Raw genomic sequence first — 23223 nt, forward strand, 5'->3', positions numbered from 1 at the left:
GCAGTTTTATTCAAATCGGATTGAAATTTTTAACAAATCAGTAATTTAAACCTAAAAACTTATAATATTGTAATTTAATTCGATGCAATAAAACACGACTTCTTAGGTTCGTAAATAATAAGAAAAAATGCACGGTTATATTGTTAACTGAAAATTACTTCCCTTTTCAAAAACCATAGCATACATTTTGCTGCATTGACATCAAAATAAGCCCATAAGAATATTTTTTCTTATTAGAAATTATACAATCTTAAAAACTTAAGTATTTTACTATATAATCCACTAGTATATAAAAATAACATCTGTATACGTTTTTGTCCACGTGAATGCTAGTTGATTAAATAAAAATGAAATGTTTGATCAACTATCTGTTGTAAACTTTTGTATTCTCCTTATGTAGAACTCGACCTATTACAAGTATGCTTTTACAAGAGGCATATTTATCCGGATGAACAGTCAAATTCAAAAAGGCATATTTCAAGGCTGTGTCCACACTTATACCGAATCCGTTATATTATCGAGGAATTTACGCTATCGATGAAAGAAACCACCTAAAAAATCCACGCTTATGTCGAAATACGATACTGATTTAATATTGACGTAAATCTTGTTATTGTTTTGATGCAACAAATATTTAATAAAGTTTAACTAAAGATCATTTATCCGCCGTTACATCGGCAACAAACTTGGTCGAGGAATCAAGTCGCCCGTCCGCAAACTGGACGGAAGATTTGCCACCTTGAGGTGGAATCACCGGCAACCGGCGTGATCGCTCTCAAGTCAAAACAATGGTGTCCAACAGAAGTCCTCCTCCGAATCATGGTCCCTTGCCGGGGTCCAGTGGTGGCACCTCCCTGCTAGCCCTGTGCCTGATCCACTTCGTCCTGGCCGTGATCTCCGGCTGGGGTCTGAAACGGAGCACCGGCAGCAAGGCGATGGCCGCCTTTGGGATCTACTTTGGCCACAGCCTGCTCTGCCTGCTGCGGCACACGCATCCCAATCCGGGCGCAGTGCAGCGTCTGCTGTGCGACAAGTCGAGACGTTACTCCTGCGTCCTATTTGTCACCCTGGTGGTGGGCGAGCTGCAGACCGTAAATCCGGCCACCCGAATGGGTGACTTCTTCGGCGCCGACTGGGAGCGTCTGGCCTTTGGACTGTGGAGCGCTGTACTGGCACTTGCAGTCACCAGCTTGTGGTTCGGCAACAGTCGCAGTCCACTGGGTGCCACATTCATAAAACTGGATGCCGCGCAATTGGGCCTCTGTGTTCTGTGGAATGTCCACTGTCTTTGGCGCATCGCCATCGTCGACGAGCACTGGTGGTCACTTGGCCTGGCCCTGCTTGTTCTGCTGAATCACTTTGTCCTGTGGCGACTGCCGCTGCACTACAACATCAGCCAATTGGAGGTGGCCACCGTGGGCATGTGCTTTAGCACCATCTTTGCGCTGAATGCCATCCAGGAGCAACTGGACGCTGTGGCCAGCTGAGAGTAGCTGGTCGGGCAACCAGGGACTGGAGCCTTGATTGCCAAGCTCTAAGACACCAACATTTAATTATAAGATGCACGTTGTTGAACAATTTTTTGAGTAATAAACCAGACTTCTTATTTCGAAACAATTATTGCATTGTTATCATACATACATAAAAGTGTGGAATTATATTGGATTAGACGGTTTCCTTTTGCATAAGCTTTTTAATACATATTTTCGTTTTAAATATAGTTTAAATTACTTCTCTATGCGCTTTATTACATATTGATCTGGGCTTGGAGTTTCTATACTCTCGGTTTTGTTCGCCGGCTCGAAGTGTTCCACGCAACGAGCACGGCCTAGCCGAAAACTAACTCTCATTGTTAAGGAAAATTAAATGTAGCAAGTATCGTTAGAAAGAAAACTATATATATATATATGTATACGATTTAAAAGAATGTGAAAACAAATCGTACGCCTACGAAACTAATAATTGGGGCGAGAGATGGTTGTGGTGGGTTGAGGGATGAGGTTTTGGGCGGGGCAATTTCCTAGGCGTGGGTGCTGTCGTCCTCGACGAAGTCCTTGGCCTCCTCCCTGGTCACACAATCAATGTGACTGACCTTATTTCGGAATCGCACGCCGTAGAACTTGTGCGCGTTCTCCAGCAATTCCGGCCGGAACGTTGTCGTAATGAACTGGGCAGTGTCGCTGAGCTCATGGATCATGTTCGCCACCGCCTTTCGATGCATTGCATCCAGCGCCTGCACAAAACATTAGTAGATCATTAGTCAATCAAATAAAGTAATGCGTAATTATAGGTAATGTGACGACTCACCTGATCTATCTCATCAAATAGGTAGAAGGGAGCTGGATCGCACTTTTGGATGGAGAAAATGAGGGCCAGGGCGACAAGCGACTTCTGTCCACCAGACAACTGGTTCATCTCACGCATCTCAGCCTCAACGCCGGTGAACGAAACCCGAATGCCGATCCCTGTGAAAGCATCGGAGTTTTCCACCTCCTTTTCCATTTCGTCGCCTTCGTTGTCCTTGGTCTTCAGGATGAGAAAGCCCGCGCCCATGGGCACCAGCTTCTTAAACACCTTGGTGAAGTTCTGCGCCACTTGTCGGAACGTAAATTGAATGGCCTCCACTTTTTGCATCTCCAATGACTGAATTAGCATGTGGATCTTCTGGTCACCGATGTCGAGCTCCTCTTTGCGGCGATAGAGCTTCTCCTTCTGCTCGGAGAAGCTCAAGAACTGATCCAGGGCTTTCTTGTTCACATGGTTATACTTCTTCAGGTGCTGGTTTGCCTTCTCCAGCTCTTTGAAGATGTTCTTCAGGGACATGCGTGTGTAGGAAGGATCAACTAGCGGCACGGCGCCCAAGCTGGCAATCTTTTCCGTACACTCATCGATTTTTTCGTTGAGCATGTTCTCCTTGGTCGACCATTTCTCCAGCTGCTTGGAATCCTTGTTAAGATTCTCCTCGGCCTCCTTCTCCTTACGCACATGCGTTTCGAGCTCCTGCTGCAGCTCCTTTTGCAGTTGCACAGCCTCCATTACCCGCTTTTCGATCTCCTCCAGATCGGAGTTGACCTTCTTGATTCTCTTTTCGGCGGAAACCAGTTCCGTTTTGCAATTGTTTAGCTTTCGCTTGCGGTCCTCCACGGAAATCTCCTGCAGCGCTTGGATCAGTTCGTCGCGACGCCGGAACAGATTGTTGATCAGCAGGTTGTCTAGCTTGTTCTTGCGCACCTCGAACTGCATACGCTGCGTAAACGCTTCCTTATTCTCCTGGTTCAGTCGACGAATGTCGTCGTTCAGCTGGTCAATCTCACGCTGATCCTGCGACGACAACGTCGACATCAGCTCCTGCTTCAGCTCCGCCTCCAAACTAGATTTCGTACTGGTCATGGACTCCAATGAGGCCTTGCATTGGGCCAGTGAGCGCTCCTTGGGCGCACGATACTGCTCGATGCGCACCAGCTCCTCCTTCATCAGGCGAATCTCGCCCTGCACCTTTTCGAATACATCCTTCGACTTGCCCTGCTTCGTTTCCGTCTTCTGCATCTCGGATACGATTGAGTTGATGTTGTTCTCGGTGGACTTGAGCTCGTTTCGCAGCTTGCTGAGTTTCTTTTCGAATTCAGCTATCTGGCTGGTGTATTCCGTGCGCTTCTTTTGCATCTCAAGACGGGAACGGGATGTATTGAAATAGCCGCCAGTGAGGGATCCCTTGGAGGACACTTGATCTCCGTCCAGCGTAACGCAATCCAGCCCAGTGCTCTTGGCCAGCTCGGTGGCGCGCTCCAAATTTCTGCAGATTAGCGTTTTTCCAAAGATATACCTCAGCGCCTTGTCGTGCTGTTCATCGTACTTCAGTTTGGAGATCATAGGTATGGAGTCGGGATCATCCGGATAATCGTGTATTTTAACCTGAAGTCGATTCAGGGGCATAAAGGTCACCTCGCCCGGTAATTTCAGCTTATTCATCTCCTTGAGGATTTGCGTGCCCTCGTATTCTGACTCCACAATGTGATGGAATAACCGATTGGCGGCTGTTACCTCCACCGCCGTGTAGATGGTCTTGTCGCAGCTGAAGTTCTCAATGACGGGTCCATAGTAGGCTCTCGCAATCTCCGCCGATTGACCGCCACGTTCCACAAAGCTGTCGAGAACCTTGCGCACAGAATCGCAACCGTTCAGGATCGGCTTGCCGGCCATGCTGCGCAGCGCCTGGTCCGCCCGCGATAGCTCCTCCTTGTGCGTCTGCAGCTGCTGCGTCATCTGTGTCTCCTTGCGCCACAACTCGTTTCGCATGGACTGATGCTGGTCCTTGGTCTTCTTAAGCTCGTAGTACTTCTTGTTGTGCTCGTCGATCTGCAGTCGGAGCTGCTCCAGTTCCGATGAGTGCTCCTCGATCTTTTGACCCAGATCCTTTTCGGAGGTAGCGTCCTTCTTCAGATCCTCCACGAGTTTTGCGTGATGAGCGATTTTATCGCGCGTCTGTTTGCTAATTGACTTCAGCTCGTTGGTGATCCATTTGTCGCGATCCTCCCTAGAGGAGAACTGTGAACCGCGACCCTGCTTGGCGTAAAGCTCCTTGCGCTTCTGTTCCTTGAGCTGCAGCTCTCGGGAGCAGTCTTCCTCCTTGCGCTTCATCGCCTCGTATTTGGGCTTTACGTCGTCCAGTTCCTTTTCGCGTTCGGCTATCGTTACCTTAAGGTTCTTAAGCTCCTGGTCAGCCCGCTCCTTGGACTTGTTGTCGCCCTGAACCTCGTCATTTAGATCGACAATGGTTAGGTCTAGTTTCGTTTTCTCGCGCAGTAACTGTTGCTGCTCCGTCATCAGTACGGAGCGCTCCTCCTTTGTGCTCTGCACTTTCTTCTTTGCCTCTTTAAGGTTCTTTTGCACATCCTTGATCTTCTCTTGTGCCTTCTGAATCTCAATGTTGTAGATCTTCTTTTTGTCCGAGGACGACTTGCGCTGCAGCTGGAGCTCGTCGAGAGCCTTCTTGGTGTCCTTCAGCTCGGTTTCGTAGCGTATATACTCTAGCGTGCGGCGCGTCTTGTCCCACTTCTGGTACTCCTTTAGCTCTTCCTTCTCCTCTTCGAGCGTCTGGAGCCGATCCTCGATGGTCTTTAGGTACTCGCTGATTTTCTCCACCTTGCTGTCCGTCTCGCGCAATAGATTTAACGACTCCTCCTTCCGTTCGTCGTAAACACGCGTTCCCGCGACTTCGCGTAGCAGCTTGAGACGATAGGAATCGGCGGCAGTTGCCATCTGATTGATTTTGCCCTGCTTGACAATGTAGTAGGGATTTGAACTGGAAAAACCAGCCGATTCCAGCAGATTGACCACCTCATTGCGCGGCACCACCTTCTTGTTGAGGAAGTACTGGTCCTTTTTGGCGCCAATCACGCGCCGCAGAAAGATCTCTTCTTTGTCGATCTACAAAATAAGCGTAGCGTCAGTTATGAAGTGGCTAGAAATGTTTGCCTATAAGTTTGAATATTATGAGAAGATGCTATGAGCGGGTTGCTTTAGAGGATTTTGAGCGATATGTTACAACCATTGACTACATCTTCCAAGGCAGTAGAGTTCTTGCAAAGACTATGTTTTCTGGGTCACTTGGTTTGACTACTCACTGGAACTCGGTTGTCCGAGTTGTCGAAGATGATCTCCACATAGGCGGAGATGACGCGGGCACCTGTTCCCTCGTGCAGAAGCGACTGACGCTGCTCCGGCCGCAAGTGGGTGAACTCATCGCTTAGCACAAACTGGATGGCTGCAAAGTGGATGGGATAGCATTAGGGTCGATTAAATATGGTTAGCTGAACAGGCAGGCTGGAGCTGATACTAACCGTAGAAGAAGTTGCTCTTCCCGGAGCCATTACGTCCAACAACAACGTTATGGCGCTTGTCGAATGGTTCCACCACCGTCTGGTCCTTGTAACTCTTGAAGCCTTGTATAATAATCTGGAATTAACGGGTGGATTTCAGATCTTCGGTGTCCAATGGGTGGCCAGGAGCATGGCCGTCATTTCAACACTCACCTGCTTGATGTGCATCTTATTATATGCGATTTTTTGCACAAAATCGCGCTCTTTTTGTTTTACAACAAATACATAAATAATATCGACTCGGGCAGCGACTTATCGATGTTTGCGTTTCACTATCGATGTCATCGATATCCCAACTTTGAAAAACACTGGCTTGCAATCGAACCAAAAATTCAAATGATATAAAACAAAAAAATAATTTTAAATTTTACAACTAAAAGTGTCCATCAATAATGGTTTAAGAAGCAAACAAATAATTAATTTAATAAGGTAGTTTGAAGGTGTGAAATACTAAAACAACGATAGCCGACGTTATCGAATCGAATCGATTACTCTTGTTAAATTCACTCAGTACAGATATATTTTTATAGAAAGCCACTCGATTCATTCGATATAAATAAACACGGAACACCGTTTGTGTTTATTATATTACGACGTGTCTGTATTTTGACCCGTGCCCGAGGATCTGGAAAGTTCGCGATTGCCGCCAAAACAAGCAAGGACCCCATTCGGGTGTAGCAGGTGCAGGAGCAGGTGGACAGGAAACGGAGAAGCAGCTGAAGGAAACTCAAAGGAAGTGGTCACAGTGGGGAGAAGGAGCCCGTGAACTGAACCATCATCATTACCATCGAGCGCATTTAGGATGGCTGGGTCCGCACTGCGCCGCCTGATGGCGGAATACAAACGTGAGTCGAAAGTCCACAGGGCAGCAACAGCTTTCCCTTACCACCGCTCCGATCATCTCCAGAGTTAACACTTGACCCGCCCGAGGGCATTGTGGCCGGCCCCATCAGCGAGGACAACTTCTTCGAGTGGGAGGCACTGATTGCGTGAGTTAAGATCCCCGAACGATCGACACGGATCGGACAGATGTGGACAGATTAACCCATTAATTGCACTTTGCCCTTTGCAGCGGACCTGAGGGCACTTGTTTCGAGGGCGGAGTGTTTCCTGCCCGGCTCATCTTTCCGACCGACTATCCTCTGAGTCCGCCTAAAATGAAATTCACTTGTGACATGTTCCATCCCAACATATTCGCCGACGGGCGGGTCTGCATATCAATACTACACGCACCCGGCGACGATCCCATGGGCTACGAGCTATCCGCGGAGCGCTGGAGTCCTGTCCAGAGCGTGGAGAAGATTTTGCTTAGTGTGGTCAGCATGCTGGCGGGTAAGAAAAAAGTCACAATAAAGTCTTAAGGGCAATTCCAACGGGGGTATCTACTTCCAAGTTCATTTGTTCACTAGATTATATGGTTGATCATGCCGATAGTTCACTTCACTTGTTCATTCCTTAAGTTCAAACTGATGTCGTTCATTTTTGCCCACAGAACCCAACGATGAGAGCGGCGCTAATGTGGATGCAGCAATTATGTGGCGCGAACAGAGGGATGAGTTCAACGCCATCGCCCGACGGCTGGTGCGCAAAACTCTTGGTTTACCGGCGTAAATGGATCATGTGCGTCACCGTCAATACTTTCTACCCTGAACAACACGATTCCAACAACTCGCTAACCCATAGTTTTCTCAAAAATCCCTCGTTGAGCTAACCGACACAAGTTTCAAATTAGCAAAAATGAAGAACCTAACGTCAAAATCGACTAACTCAAGTTTATCTAGCACACTGACTGCCTCACCGGACTTAACTGGAGGGCCTATTACCTGAAGTACATCACTGGTAGTTGGACACGAGGCCAGGTGAAGGCGGAGTGAGAAGTTGGCAAGAAAAGTGAAAATTCTAATAATTTCTATTATTAAAGGTTTATTTTTTTTTATATATTTTCACTAGATATAATTTGTATTGATGCTTTATAAAGATGCTGTTTTGAAAAGTTAAATAGAAATTACGATAATTCAAGTGCAAGGGCAATGTATTCGAAGTGATTGAGGCGTTTGATTTGCATTATGCTTTATGTTTGGTTTATATAGTCATTACACACTTAATTCGACTGATCATTAACTGAAATCCAACATGAAATTGTCCTATGTACTCATAAAATACTACACAATTGTAAACGTTTTCATTCGATTAAGTAAATTGATTAATGTTCACTTTGATAAGGCATACGACTGTATGTATGTATATATATATATATATTTATATGTTTATAGGTAGGTGGGTAAATGCACACCCATACACATACATTGGTTAAGTGTCCACTGGTATGAGGGTAATATAGTTATCTAATAGTTGCTGAAGGTTACTAAGCCACACGAATTTCAATTGACCGGGCCCGCATAAATTAATGCTCTCTGTCTTCTTGGTTTTCGGACCATAGATGGGCTCGAAAATGTTTACACCATTCGATCGTTCGAGTACGGTGGGCACCACAGACTTTTACGGCCCACTGTACGTTCCACCAGTTAGTCAGTCAGTCATCAAAACATTGCCAATTAGTGGGAGTGGGCAAGGGCTGCGCCAGTTCGGATTTCCATTGACCCACTGTACGGTGGGTGGGGGAAGTCAATGCAGATTGCTTGAATTTTCTGCTTGGTGGTCTACTTGGGTTGCAGCTATCGTTAAGGTGCAGTTCTTATCTAAACTATCCTTATATAAATTTTATAGATTATATACCAATCAGATAATGGAAAAAACATCGCATGCCGCTTTATAAAAGTCTACGTTTCCGGAGAAAAACCTTTTCTTTTTGTTTAAAACATTAAAAATCTTTCGTAAGTTGAGCTGGTTGGTTTAGAATCATGGTTAAAAAGTTCACTTTTCTCTTTTTTGTTATTCAAAAAATTAAATACAATTTGCCTACATTAAATAGTAGTTAAATGAAGATAAAATTATATTCATACTTTGCTACTCTATTCAATATAATACCTTTTCTCTATATATTTCACTTGAGAGGCATTCAAAAATATCACTTTTCAGACTCCGGTTTCTGCCCATTTTGGCTTAGAGCTCTCACCTGGCTCTCATCAATAAGTTTTTGCCTGTTACTGGCAACAGGGTGTGTCATAGTGTAGATGTGTGACAGTGAATGTGGCGTAATTAACCTTTTGACAAACCGGTTAAATACAAATATCTAGTGCCATGACACCGTACAAATAAAAATAACAAAATGACAGCAGAGCAAATAGAACATATGTATGCAAACGAAAAAGCGGGATTCATTCAGGGCGGGAATAGGTGGAATTGGTAGTAAACACAAATATTATTGGTTCGATAATTATGTATAATTACATATGTATGTATTAACGTATTTTGGAGGGGGGGAGAGGAGAGGAGGCGCTGAGTCAACAGCTAACAAGCAAACTTAACACGGTCACATGAGGTCAATAAAATTAGATCAACACGGCGGTTATGGAAACAGAGACTAAAGAATAAAGATATCCAGAGCCTCGGCTAGCTAGTCAACATGGTACTCCGTCCGATGGGGCGAGCCGTGCCGCTTCTCCGCCACAAAGACACCACTGACGCCGGCCAAACTGGTCACGCCCCGGACTCCGGTGCTGCGGAAATATATCAACAGGTATTGCTCGCCGTGACGCAGTTCCACATCGTCGGCGAAATCTAGCCGCACCAACTCTTGGGCATTAGCCTCCTGATGGCGACGCTGTCGCTGGCGATTCCTGTGATGATGCCGACCCCTTCGATGATGCGAGGGCGTCTCAAACGGATCCGGTTGGTGATTGGAGTCCGAGGATGAGGGCGACTCAGCCTGATTGACATACTCGTAGGCTACGTAATCCGCCAAACTGGCGTACTCCGACGGAAAGATGCCAATCCAGTCGTTGGACCCCTCGTCGAACTCTGCCTGCTTGTGATACTCCACCGTGTTCTCGTCCCCAATCTTCCAGAGCGACAGAGGCGAGAACACCACGCCGGGCGCCCGTACATTCGGGTAGAGCTTGATGGTAAAGTCACTGGTCACCGGCTTGTGATCACTGATGGTGTACAGGGGATGGGACTTATACGAGCATTGCTCAATGGATAGCTGCATGCCGGGCTGCCGGTTCAGTGGCTGCACGGCGTACATTATCCGATCCGTCCAGGCTGGCCGCCGCTTCAGGTCGTACTCGGAGGTGCCCTCGCGGAACTTGAAGGTGGGCGGAAAGGCGGGCAGTCGCTCCTGCAGAACCTGAAAGGCCAGCTGCGACTTCTCGCGAACTTGATACAATTGATCCCGCTGGATAAGGGCCTCGTGCTGGGACTCATCGCGTACCAACTCGCGCACTTCCGTCGAGGAATCGCTGCCCTGCAGTCGGAAGTTCAGATCGCCAAACCAGAAGACATAGTCGTGATCGTAGATCTCCCTATACCGCTTGACGTGGTAGTGATGGTTCTCCAGTATCTGCTTGTAGTCCTCGATGCGCTCGTCCATCATATGGTCATGGGCAGTCAGATGGGCCACCACAAAGGCCAGTCCGCAGCCGTAAAGGGTGAACCTGACACTGACGGCGCCCTTGTTGCCCCAAATGCCACCGAAACCGGTCCTCGTGAACTCCGCCTCGATGTCCTGCAAGTGCTCAACGTGCTGCCGCCTCACGAACATGCTGAGCAGCAGCCCCTGCATCTGCTCGGTCTTTACGGCCACATAGTCGTAGTTGCGTAGCAGTTCCTTAGCCTTGTGCGTCCACGGATCCTCCTTGAACAGTCCCAACACCTGTTGCTGCGGCTGGGCATTGACCTCCTGGAGCCCCAACGCATAGATGTCCGGCAAGTGGGCATTAGTCTCCTTCGTGTCCTTATCCACCGTCACATCCTGCAGTCCCAGCAGATGGCGGAGGGATATGTTATCCGGAAATCGACTGCCCACATTCCAGGTGACCACATATACCCGGTAAGTTTCCAGCTGTTGCTTCCCTTTGCCCTTCGATCCGTCCGGCTCCGAGTCCGGAATCTTGGGTGTCTTGCTAGCCTCCGTTTGGCTCATTGTTGCTGGACTTGACAAATCGAAGAGATTAACCCAACTGGCTGCTCACAGCAATCAAGTTGTTTACCCAACCGATTAAGGTTTTATTGTGTAAGTCGATTCTTTATGCCTTTGTGGATTTTGTTGCTCCAATCTGGGTTGCTGGTTAAGTTGGGTGGTGAACAGCGGCGAGGGCGGTCGGTAATTGCTGAAAATATTGCAGCACAAATAGTTTTTAACACTTGTTTGCCCAGCAGCAGCAACAACAACAACTGTGCTACAACAACACGACGAACACAATAACAACAACTAGGGATGGCAAAACTGAGAAGATGACGATATCGACTAGCGGTATTTATTTTCCAGCCCTAAAAATGTAAATTTCTTAGACGTTAAGAGGTAACATATTTGATTCATCTAGTAGTAAATTCAAGTTGTTTTAAAATGGCTTGCTAAAATTGAACCAAAACAATATGGTTTCCCCTATAACCCATTTTTTAAGATTTATTTAACATTTATACTGTATAATTTCTTTGTCATATTTGCACCTTAATAAGGGCTTTTATATTTGGCGCTCATATTATGTTCGTTTATTATATTTGCTTTATTTCTAATGCAGAATCTGTGGTCACTCTAGCACTCGCTGAATTTTAACTCGCTGGAAATTCTTTTTAGGACAACTATCGATTAACATTAGTACAGTATTTAAACTTTTGCATTATCACACAGCCAAGTAAAAACCTAAACAAATACCTCACTCCAACTTAAAGATACAAACGAGAATTCCTTTTAGTCAATGCAAATGCTTAGTATTCAAATGACAACACAAGCAAATGGTTACATATGTTATAAGTCGCACTTGAAGCGGTTCTTGAGTAATAAGCCCGTATGGCAGTTCATCACCAATTAAAAATATTTAATAATTACAGACTTCCAAACCGTAAACGTGCATGTAACCGATAGCTGCAGGCAACGTATCGATTAGCACACGCTGCCCGACACGCCGATAGTATCTGACAAACATCGATTTTGGTTCCAGCTCTACTTTGTGGCCACACACGCGTTTTTTCCCCAATCAAATCGTGCTCTTTTGAAATTCTGTTTCTTGCAAATCGGTGGTGCGTGTTCTCGTGCAACAATGGAAAACCTGAATGCGACCAGCGGCAAATGTTAAATTGCAATTAAAAGTGTGGATTTCGCGGCGGTAAAACGCCAAAATTCGTACCGAATCGCTGCGCGCGTGTGTGTGTGAGCAGAGCGTGAAGAAGAGGAACGAAGAATTGCGAAAGCAGTGTGTGCGGAAGAAGTGGAAGAAGCACAAAGACAAAAGGAAGGTGAAAATATATCAAATATATATCAAATCTATCCGGCAAAAGTAAAACAAATATTGAAGAAAACGGGCGGCATGCTGGAAAGCGGTAAGGGCAAAGCCAAAAGCAAGAACCTCGAGCGCTTCGCCCGAATTCGGTATTCAATCCTTTTTCCCGCCTCTAATTTTGCAGTGCTTGTGCCCAGAATTTGCTCTTCATTGGTGGCCAAGAAGTCAAATCCTGATCAAACGCGACCAGTTTGTGGCGCCAAACAGAATATTATTTAAAAATATCGCGGCGTGTGTAAAACCTCGGCGAAACGCGAACAAAAAAAACCACGACGGCGTGCGTAAGCGCACTCACACCTTTGCACACGCACAGACAGAGAGAGAAGGCAGGATAGAGAGTGAGAACGAAGCGAGTGAGCGAACATTATCCGCACCTACACATACAAACTAGCTCGCAGGAATTGCAACAGTGTGTGCTTTTTTTTTGGTTTTTTTTTTTACTTACGTTTTTTGTTGTGTGTGCGGCAACGCTTCTTTTTCGCGTTTTTTTTGCATCTCTCTTTTGTGCCGTTGCTTCGCCGGCTAAAAAGGTGAGTCTGAATCTAAAGCGGCATAATGGAGGATGCACAGGAGCAAAGGGAATCCTCGCAAGCCGAATTGGCCAAAAAGCATCCGCTGACGCCGCTCAAGGAGCTGCCTGAAGAAAGCGAGGAGGAGGAGGAGGAAGAGGATGAATCCTCGGCGGGAGCCCTACGGGAGTCTGACAGCAACAACGTAAGTACAGTCGACGATAACTTGGTTCCCATCAAATATCCAACTTCCGTGCAATTGCAATTGCAGTCCATCATGGGGAAGATGAAGATGCGCGTGTCCAGCATTCTGCCCGCCTCCTTGAGCGGTTGGTTTTCGCCGTCGTCCAAAGATGGGAACGATGCCTTATCCTCCCCAGCTAATCTCCGCCAGTCACAGCCACGCCAGTCCAATGGACGCCTCACTACCAAGCGGAAACGAGGACGCCGTCGGATAATGCTAGCCGAAGTGGATGCCGATGCAGCCGATGATCTTGATGACGGCTCCGATGCCAAAGGCCTCAACTATGAGGAGGTGGCCCTGGCCGACAACATAGCCGAACACGACCTGGCCGCCGAGGATGAACAGACGCGGCGGAGCGAGTACAATGTGTTCCTGCTGCGCAAGCGAGCCGGGGCTGTTGCAGCTGCCGGCGGTGACGAGGATGAGGCCGAGGAGGATGAACTGGAAGAGGACGACGAGGATGGCGATGAGGAGGATGACGATGAAGAGCAGGAGAATCTCCAACAGTCCGCCGCCGTGCAGACCAAGCGTCGACGCCTGGAGGTAAGATCACATCTTCAATCCTGTCTACATTTCCCAACTAATCTTGAATCCCTTTCAGCTGGAGACCCCCGTCAATTTGCCGAACATGCGTCGTCTGCCCCTTTTGTCATCCACGCCTGCTGCTCCGCTCGCGGCTGCCACCAGCTCCTCCAGCTCCCAGATGTACAAGGGCGTCAGCCACATTGCGCCACATCGGCGCAATCACCTCAATTTGTATGGTAGTCAACGGCAGCGCGAACCCGCGTACAACTTTTTCACGGGCAACGAAGCTGCCGAGGGAAGCACCGGGGATCTGCCACACAGGTATGTTACTGCAGTCATGCTTACTAAAAGTGTTAATATGGAATTCAAAAAGATAACTACCTTAGAGCTCGTTTCAAACAAACTCAAATTTGGGCGTTGCATAGCCAGGCTATTGCCAAGACGAAAAAGAAGAAAACCTTAGTGAAAATTATAAGGCAATCATTTAAATCATTTTAGCATCCGCCGTTCACTGAACATACCTTTCGGAGGCAGCAGCACCGCTACCAGCTACAACAACAGCCTATCCAGCCTTCCTAACCACAAGCGACCATCGCTCATAGGCAAGCAAACCCATCGACGCGATCTTACCATGGATGAGACGGGGACTGGCCCGGCCATGAGTTCGGAAGAACATCTCAATCATTTGCTGAGAATAAGCAGGACCAACAACAATACTAGCAACAATAATAATAATAATAATAACAACAACAATGTCATTGAGACAAAAACAAGACGAAGTGAACTGTCTGCGGCCGCAGGAGGTTGCGGTGATTCGCAGTCCGAGAGCGATATGAACGAATACCACGACAATGGTGAAGGGCACGACGGACTTCGTCCGTCGCATTACAACAGCAACAGCAATTTAGAATTTTACGGAAATCTGCAGAGCTCCAAGTCAATATTTAACAGAAGCAACACCGCCGCACAGCAATCGCATCGGAATTCTACGTGGTCGCTGAATTCCCTTACCCAACGACGTCGCTTCAATGCGTCCATATACGGCAGTACGTCGGCACTGAGCGACAGTCGTCTGCTTAGTGGCAGTGCCTCTAACTCAGGCTCTGCATCTGCCTCTAGCTCGCCCTTTTACCAGGGACGCACCACCTTCGGGGGCAATTCCGGCAACAATCGCCTCTTCAGTCGCAGCAATCTTAGCTCATCCGCCGCATCCTCAATGTTGGGACTCAATTCTGCCGGCAGCTCACCGGCGCATCAGCTGCATGCTTCCATGACTGGTGGTATTGGATACGGTATGAAAGCGGTAGATATGCGACCTTCAGACTCCGGCAGTCTTGCGGAGACATCTGTGGGCCAAGGTGGCAGTAAGAAACCCGGTACCGGGCTGTCGAACACCACGATGCGCATTCTCAACCTACTTGAAAGCTACTCCACGCCATTGATCGATGCCAAGCGAATGGGGAGCAGCATCAAGGAGCATCAAAGCAGTCGCCAACAGCGCCAGGGTACGCCAGCCACCCCGTATCTACGTTCCACGAGTGCCAGCCGCAATGTTTCGGTGCCCAATCACATCAACGAGTTGGCGGAACTGCGCTCTAACAAACTGCTGGTGCCGACGATGCAGCAGCTTCTGGAACGTCGTCGTCTACACCGCGTTACACAGAACTCTCGAGATGTGGTTCACAGCCAGAACGTTCGTGCTGGTGGGGAAAACAACCAGGAGAAGCCCAAGCCAACTGCACCATATGTTGCTCCGATAGACCAGTCGGCTAACCATACTCAGCACACAAACAAGATGCGTTCGCGTCTTTCGCACCAGACGCGCAACAAGGAGACACGCACGGCGGAAGAGGAAGCACCCCCGCCGCTGGATTTGCCACAGATCAGCTTTCCGGACATGGCAAGCGCCCCAAAGTTTGATTTGATAATCAAACCCACGGTGCCAGTGGTATCAAAACCATCTACCACCGACCCAATCCAAAGTAGCAAAAGTAGCAACACCAACCTCTCTACTACAAACTCCAAGCAGATGCCAAACTTCCTGGCTAATCCCCAGCCTGCGGCACCAATTGTTAACTTCGCTGCCAATGGAAACGTTTCTGCAATCAGTAAACCAAGTAAACGCACATTCACCTTCTCAGAACCCACACCTTTGTCGAACTTTCAGGAGAACTGCATCCCCAAGCCGAAGATCAATCGCAAATACACCTTCTCGGCACCGGCACCACTGGATGATTTGCGTATAACGAACAAACAGTCGCAGCCAACCATAAACGGAACGCCGTCATCCAAGGAGTGGGAGTGTGATACGTGTATGGTGCGAAACAAGCCCGAGATCAACAAGTGTGTGGCCTGTGAGACGGCCAAGCCGGTAGCATCTGCGGCTCCTGTCCAAGCACCATTACCACCATCTACAGCAGCTATTGACACACAAAGTTTCGTTGGTTTTGGGGATCGATTCAAGAAATCGACGACTGCCTGGGAGTGCGATGCCTGCATGCTGTCCAATAAGGCTGAAGCCAGCAAATGCATTGCCTGCGAGACTCCAAGGAAAACTGTTGCACCAAAGGTCAACAACTTCTCACCGTTGATTACAAATGCGAAAAGCAACGAGTGGGAGTGCTCTGTGTGTCTGGTGCGCAACAAAGTCGAGGTCAGCAAGTGTGTGGCCTGTGAGTCGGCCAAACCAGGCGCAACTATGGCTCTCCCTGCAACATCTAATATAGCTGTTGCGACTCCCTCTATAATTACGGATGGCTTTGGGGATCGATTCAAGAAATCAGCGACTGCCTGGGAGTGCGATGCCTGCATGCTGTCCAATAAGGCTGAAGCCAGCAAATGCATTGCCTGCGAAACTCCGCGAAAATCTTCGACTCCAATAGCGAACAGTAGTTACCCGTCGATCAACAATAATTTGCCAGCCGGATCCGGTTTTGATATTTCCTTCACGCGAAAGGCAAACATGTGGGAGTGCCAAACATGCCTGGTGATGAACAAGTCGAGTGATGAGGAATGCATTGCCTGTCAAACGCCAAACTCACAGGCGAGAAACAGCAACAGCGAGTCCGCACTGATTTCATCCATAAGCTCTTCCTCGGCATCGTTCTCCGGATCTTTATCCAGACCCTCATCTAGATCATCCTCTGGGTCAACCTCAACCTGTGGGTCAGTTTGTTCGGGATCTATCGTCAGCATTAGCTCCACCACCGAAAGCGCCAAAGCATTATCAGCAAAAAAGGTGCCCCCCAAGCCGGATGCCGGATTTCAGCAGCTAGTGGCAGCCCAAAAAACATCAACTTGGGAATGCGAAGCATGCCTGGCAAAGAATGATATGTCGCGGAAGACGTGTATCTGCTGTGAACAGATGATGCCGGAAGCATTTAACCCTGCCGCAACAACGGCCAACTCCGCAGCCAGTTCGGTGCCCAAATTCCGTTTTGGATTTTCTCATGTAAAGGAGGTTGTCAAGCCATCTGTGGAAACGACGACCACACCAGCACCAACTTCCGCTCAATTTAGCTTCGGTTTCGGCCAAAGCAATCAGGGTAAGGATGTGGCGGACAGCAAGAAGACGGAGGCCCCGAAGACCTTTATGTTTGGCGTGAGCAAAGTGGAAGAGCCCAAGACGGTGAGTTTTGGGACAGGCATCAAGGAAACAACGGCCACATCGAGCACAGAAGCTACAGCTCCAACTCCAGCTGCAGCAGCACCAGCACCAGTCCAGTTTGTGTTCAAGGCACCGACTACCGCAACCACGGCCAGTTCACTCACCACCACAATCAGCACCACCAGCAACGCTCCTGCTTTGGGTGGCTTCAGCTTTGGCGCTCCATCATCGTCCTCTACAGTTTCCAGTTCGACGACTAGTACCAGTGCGAATCCCGCGGCTGTCAAACCGATGTTCAGCTGGTCCGGAGCTGGCAGTGCCGTGAGCAGCACCAGTAGCAGCCAGCAGCCAGTGGCCAAGGCGCCAACCCTAGGTTTTGGTGTTTCCTCCAGCACCGTAACAACGACAACAACCTCTACGAAAGTTTTTGCTTTCACACCGGCATCTGGTCTAGATCCGGCAGCAGCCACCTCGGCACCAGCTGCAGGTGCCGGCTTCAGTTTTGGAAGTCAGTCAAAGCCAGCAACCACACAGAACACTGGAACCTTCTTCTTTGGCCAGCCAACAGCGGTTGCGCCAGCAACGCCAACCAACCCTAGCGTGAGCTCCATCTTCGGAGCACCGGCAACAAGTACCACTGCAAGCACCAGCGTGAGTGCCACCACCAGCACCAGCACCGCCAACGCCATTGCTTCCAGCTTTGCGCCCACCTCGACCCCTCAGCTCTTTGGCAATTGGGGTGAAAAGAAAACGGACTTGACCACCTTTGGTGCTTCTTCCGGTTCGGGAACGACTACAACGCCTAGCTTCGGCTGGTCGAGCAATGGAGATGCGGCAAAGAGCAACAGCGCTGCGGTCGGCAGTGCGGCGGTGCCTTCGTCTTCGGCCTCCACGATGGCGACTCCGATATTCGGCAGCAGTTCCATGTTTGGACCATCCAGTAGCAGTAACAACACCACCAGCACCAGCACCACTAGTCTACCATTCGGATCAGCGGCGACCACTGCCGCAACTACGCCGGCGGGCGGCAATGCAGCCCTTACTGGGTTATTCGGCAATGTGGGCAACTCTCTAGCGGGAGTAGGAGCTCCTGTAGCCACAACACCAGCGGCAACAGCTGCTGCTCCATTGACCAACATCTTTGGCAATCCCACGCCAGTTGCTGCTGCCGCGCCTGTCTTCGGCAGCGGAAGCACCATCCCAAGCGCAGGATTTGGAGCGCCTGCTGCAGCTGCTCCGTTGGCGGCCCCAGCGTTACCAGGAGCATTTAACTTTGGCGGAGCAACTGCAGCCACGCCAGCTGTAAGTACATTTATACGAATTCAATTCTGCACGAATTCCAATCCGCTTTTTCGCATATTGCAGGCCTCAAGTGCTCCATTTGTATTCGGAAGCAGCACCAATGAGCCGCTGGCCAAACCGTCGTTCAACTTCACCGGCTCGGCGGCCAGCTCGACTGCTCCTGCGCCAGCCTTCAATTTCACGGCCAATACGGCGGCCACTAATAATCCCTCCGGTGGCGATGTAAGTATACGATTTCCACCCAACTCCCAGTAGATCACCAAACCACCAGTCCACCACCCCGCCCCACCTGATCAACTTATATAGTATTCGCAGTACAAGCACAAGGTGATCGATGGGAGATGAGCGCCTGATGTGATGATGAAGTAGATCGATCACACCACACACTCACTCACCCAGGTTTCATCCATACAAATGTGTTTGCGATTGTTTGTAGTCGTAGCTGTCCGTCATATTTCCTTTTAATTTTCCGACTTGCATGCCCACGTTATAGAAATTATAACAATGCGATCAAAAATCGATCGATCCCCCTAATATAAAACATACCTGGCCGACATTGTATATTAATTTAGAGCTAGTTACTTACCGTATTGATTTTACCTTCTAACTTTTATACATACATACAACGTCTCTCTATCTATATATATATATATATATTTATTTGTATTCTTCTCTCATTTTCTTTTTTATCTTTTTCCACAACCCTTTCTACACAAAAACGGTCGTGCGTGTTGTTACTGTTGAATAATATTGTCGTATACCATGTAACTTAATGTATACACTCCTTAACTACGCAACTTCCGTAAATCTGTAATGTACACTCTATGTACTGAAAAAAAAAAAACGAAAACTCTGTGGGCACGGGCACGAATCAACTTTACTACCATCCATCCTACTACTACCTATTATTATAATTACCAATCCTTCTGCAAAATGAACATGAAAATGAACTACCCGGTAAAATGAACATGAAAATGAACTACCCGGCAAAATGAACATGAAATTGAACTACCCGGTAAAATGAACATAAAAATGCACTGAATGGATCTGCAAATGAATTCGAATCGCAATACAGTCGCATCCGCGCATCTTCCAATTCGGTAGTTCGCAACCGGCGGCCAATAACCAGTTTGGTGGTGCGGGCGGTGCCACCAACAACTCCGCCGGCGGTATGCCCATGTTCAACTTTTCGCCCGGGGCGCCGCAGATGCAGGTAATGCGAGGTCATGCGCGATATCCAGAGAGTTTCGCCGACTCGATTTTAACGATATCCGATTGCTAATACCCAGTACTTTATGCCATTTCTTATGTACTCATAAATGCATATGTAGAACGGGGAATGCCAAAGAAATTCGCGCATAATCAATTGTATATAACTTAGTGTCATTTCTTATAATACAAATAGTACAAAGGCTTTTACAAATCTAACATGTATTAGTTTATTATATATTTAATATGTTTTAGAGTACATCTTAATTTTGATTCTAGATTTCATTTTTAAATCGTAGAGTATAGGATTCCCTAAAATGCAGCTAGTACATATTTTCTTTGGCACTCTCCGTGTATGAAAGTCACATTATAACCATTATTTATGCATATCTTGCTTGTCTCATCTTGCTCCATTAGCTGTAGTTGAATGCATGCACATATTTCTGTAGTTGTAAGTAGTTTTCCTAGAACGCATGTGTCGCAGGGCTTGTCAAATGATACATACCTAACAATTAGAATCGAAAGTAGATTTTTTTCAATGTGTTATATATGTATGTATGTTTCCTGTGTAGTTAAGCATGCGTTAACGGTATATTTTTGACAAGCTCTCACGTATGCACACCATCCCCCACCTCCCACACGCATGCACGTACACACACACACACACCACACACATACAAAGATGCACAGCAGTTGTCATTCTTCATATAGCAATTTCCATCAAAATTTTCAATTTGTACATAACCAAAAAAAAAAAAAGCACATAATACCCATCAACCATCCAAAACCCAATCTGTATGTAGAAGAAGAAGCAAATATTAACCATCAACCATCGTGATCCGTCCTATAAAACCAAAAGAAAAAAAACCAACGAAATTTACTTGCTATACAAAACCAACTTACCAAGGAAAACATACCAAAAATATTCTTCTTGCAGTCCACACCGAATGCCAATGCACTGTTCCAATTTAGCGCGACCTCCACAGCGCCAGCCAATATATTTGCGTAAGTAAGACAGAGACGGATGTTCCGATCCGTTGGTGAAGGGTTGTCACCCACAAATGCGAGCGAGACAGACGTAAGAGCGGCCCGAAGAGAGAGAGAGAGAGAGAGAGAGAAGTTTACGCGCTTTTTGTTGCTGTCGCCCTCTTTCCGTACTTTGAATTGATCCTTTTACCAACACAATCGAAGAACACAGAGACACACACACACAAACACACACAGCTGCATTATAATTGCATTTGTTTTATTTTTAAGCATTTCGTTTTGTTGTGCGTACCATTTGTTTTGTTTTTGTTGAGAAGAAAAGCTTACTACCTATCATATTTACACATGGGTAAAATAGGCATTAACAAGATTGTTCAGTTTTCCGAATTTTGAAAAGCAGGCTTAAATCAATTGGCCAAAAAAAAATGTGGTATGTTAGCTTAAAATGGGCTTTATACATTTACAATGTTTTAAAATCAAGTGATCTAATTAAAAAAGATTTTCAAAGAAAAATATATTCGTAATTTAAGTTTAGAGAGACAAAATTCTTACAATCATTACTTACTATATGTTTTCGCCCTCATTTACCATTTATGTTCATAAAAAACTGGTTTAAGCTGTGCTTAAAAAAATCAACTAATGAAAAATGAATAGTATTATAAATCAATCATTTTAATCATATTGTCATATATGGAAACTGGCCACAAGTGAAAACTAAATCGAAGTTAAAAACGCATCCATTTCCTCCACGGAATGGTTTATTTACCATTGTGTAAATAGGATATATGTAGCATTTTCTATATCCTGCGAATTTCATATTTTACTATAGTTTGTGTTTGTCTTATTTGTGTGTGCCATATTGTTTCGTTTTGTTCATAGCATTTCGTATCCATATATTATTTGTTCAATTAATGTTTTTTGTCCACATTACTCGCTGTAAGCAGCAGCAGCAACCGCCAGTGGGAGTCTCGAAATTGACCAACCAAATATGATAATGATACTAATCCATTGTTAATCCGCAGCTTCAATCCGCCAGCTGCGGGCAACTCGGCGCAGAGTTCCCAGACGGCTCGCCGCAAAATCCGCGCCCCCGTACGCCGTTTGCCGCCCCGGTAGAAATGGCATCGCAGTCGGCCATCACGATAGCAAATGAGGCCGCCGTCGGATTAGGATTAAGATATTGGCAGCCATTGCCGAGAGTAACAGAATCAGCAGTAGCAGCAAAAGCATCAAGGGCCGAAAAGGAAAAGCAAGACACAGAAGACGCCGGCAACAATAGTGGGCTCAAAGGTTCGGTCCAGAGCCAATATCACCAGGAGCCAGATATTCAAGGATCATCGAGGATAAACATGCAGTCACCAAAGTCGCCATGTGTGAACAAATACCGCTTCGTACGCCGCCACAGCCTGAACTCTGAAACCAGGAAACCCTTTAGCAGGAATATTTGGCAGAATACAACAGGAGAAGGCAATGAAACCAATGGCGACGATGTCCCTAAAACACCAACAACTGGCGACCAGGAGGACAACCAACAGGAGGAACGAGATTCAGCGGTATATACATCAACAGAACGAACTGTACTAGTAAGGACCCAATTCAAGATAGTGCGGCAAAGGAGCGTCATCTCGAAACCGAGACAGAAGCCTCCGACTTACTCTTAAAAAGCTAAGGAATAGGTTCGTTCCACATCCTTCTCTGCTCTCCGATGATTGGGAGATGACCACGCGAATGTCGCTCATACTACGCATATTGATGATTACAAATTATAAAAACACTTCGTTGGATTTACGCGAGAATTCATCGCACCAAAAAAAAAACGAAAATGAATATATTTTAACGTTATTTTTGTTGAATATATAATATACCTTAACGATAATTATGTAATAATTATTTTGCGAAATAGTAAAGAAACGTGTAATGCTGCAATCAAACAGAGATGCGAGGCCATGTAATAGCGCAAAAAATCAACTACTGTATAATGTAGTAATACGTATATTCGAGTTATTGGCCGATACGTCGAGCATATGATGATTGCAGTCAGATAAGAGCGATCGGCAAACGATTGCATTAAGTCTTTAGTTTTTGTTATTAATTTTAGCGTTTAGATTCACACACACACAATTCACACGAGGAAAATACCTGCAACGACGTTCTGTGCAGCAGCCAAGGTGGAAAGCCAACAAATTAAAGAAAAACAACTATCTAGCAACGTAAAGAAACCAACCAACCCTATAGCTAACAAGATAACAGATTAGATGAAAAGATTAGAGAGAATGGTGGCAAACTGGAAAACCGAAAGAGTTATAATTGTATGCATGTTTTTTATATACATAAATTCATAAAGAACATTTAATATTTTATTTTAAGTTTATATTGATCATTTTTAAGTCGAGAACAGAAATGGAAATCAGAAGTCTATGTTGAGAGAGAAACGGTATCATAATGTAAATAAGTAAATATATGCGGTATGATAATTTAAACATTGTGCTCTTTACTTGGGTTTTCAACTGGAATTGCAATGAAATTCTATAACGAATATTTGGTGTCTTAAAGTACATAT

At 46.6% G+C, this 23223-nt stretch overlaps 5 protein-coding genes and 1 non-coding gene across 11 annotated transcripts; 4 read left to right on the forward strand and 2 right to left on the reverse strand.

Moving 5' to 3' along the window:
* Positions 1-553: 553 nt before the first annotated feature.
* Positions 554-1611, forward strand: CG13014 (uncharacterized protein). Its single transcript, NM_132906.3, has one exon. The coding sequence runs from the start codon at positions 789-791 to the stop codon at positions 1485-1487; it is 699 nt and encodes a 232-aa protein (NP_573134.1). The 5' UTR covers positions 554-788; the 3' UTR covers positions 1488-1611.
* Positions 1612-1676: 65 nt separating this feature from the next.
* SMC3 (Structural maintenance of chromosomes 3) lies at positions 1677-6120 on the reverse strand. Its single transcript, NM_078650.3, has 5 exons — positions 6033-6120; positions 5841-5955; positions 5625-5764; positions 2308-5427; positions 1677-2233 (listed from the first exon to the last, which is right to left on the reverse strand). Exons 1-5 carry the CDS (start codon positions 6045-6047, stop codon positions 2021-2023), a joined length of 3603 nt encoding a protein of 1200 aa, NP_523374.2. The 5' UTR covers positions 6048-6120; the 3' UTR covers positions 1677-2020.
* Positions 6121-6357: 237 nt separating this feature from the next.
* Ubc7 (Ubiquitin conjugating enzyme 7) lies at positions 6358-8548 on the forward strand. 2 transcript variants are annotated; one of them, NM_001298405.1, is made up of 4 exons: positions 6358-6724; positions 6787-6868; positions 6952-7211; positions 7372-8548. In NM_001298405.1, exons 1-4 carry the CDS (start codon positions 6682-6684, stop codon positions 7488-7490), a joined length of 504 nt encoding a protein of 167 aa, NP_001285334.1. In that variant the 5' UTR covers positions 6358-6681; the 3' UTR covers positions 7491-8548. The 2 variants fall into 2 exon arrangements, with proteins under 2 accessions (NP_001285334.1, NP_524684.2); NM_079945.4 differs by having other exon boundaries at positions 7372-8097.
* On the reverse strand, positions 7817-11896 carry CG9784 (uncharacterized protein). Of its 3 annotated transcripts, NM_001272695.2 has the most exons (2): positions 11834-11896; positions 9207-11110 (listed from the first exon to the last, which is right to left on the reverse strand). In NM_001272695.2, exon 2 carries the CDS (start codon positions 10921-10923, stop codon positions 9397-9399), a length of 1527 nt encoding a protein of 508 aa, NP_001259624.1. In that variant the 5' UTR covers positions 10924-11110; positions 11834-11896; the 3' UTR covers positions 9207-9396. The 3 variants fall into 3 exon arrangements, with proteins under 3 accessions (NP_573135.1, NP_001259624.1, NP_001259623.1); NM_132907.3 differs by lacking the exon at positions 11834-11896 and having other exon boundaries at positions 7817-11177; NM_001272694.2 differs by lacking the exon at positions 11834-11896 and having other exon boundaries at positions 9207-11177.
* A 25-nt stretch (positions 11897-11921) lies between these two features.
* Positions 11922-23140, forward strand: Nup153 (Nucleoporin 153kD). Of its 3 annotated transcripts, NM_001103532.3 has the most exons (9): positions 11922-12320; positions 12405-12994; positions 13061-13576; positions 13635-13879; positions 14057-18467; positions 18531-18689; positions 19543-19680; positions 20614-20681; positions 21686-23140. In NM_001103532.3, exons 2-9 carry the CDS (start codon positions 12836-12838, stop codon positions 21777-21779), a joined length of 5790 nt encoding a protein of 1929 aa, NP_001097002.1. In that variant the 5' UTR covers positions 11922-12320; positions 12405-12835; the 3' UTR covers positions 21780-23140. The 3 variants fall into 3 exon arrangements, with proteins under 3 accessions (NP_001097002.1, NP_573136.3, NP_001138206.1); NM_132908.5 differs by lacking the exon at positions 19543-19680; NM_001144734.2 differs by lacking the exon at positions 19543-19680 and having other exon boundaries at positions 11922-12994.
* On the forward strand, positions 18789-18875 carry mir-4965 (mir-4965 stem loop). Its single transcript, NR_047825.1, has one exon. It is a non-coding gene; the product is annotated as a mir-4965 precursor RNA (primary transcript).
* Positions 23141-23223: the final 83 nt, after the last annotated feature.

This window comes from Drosophila melanogaster, chromosome X, assembly GCF_000001215.4.
Source record: "Drosophila melanogaster chromosome X".
NCBI classification, from domain to species: Eukaryota; Metazoa; Arthropoda; class Insecta; order Diptera; family Drosophilidae; genus Drosophila; species Drosophila melanogaster.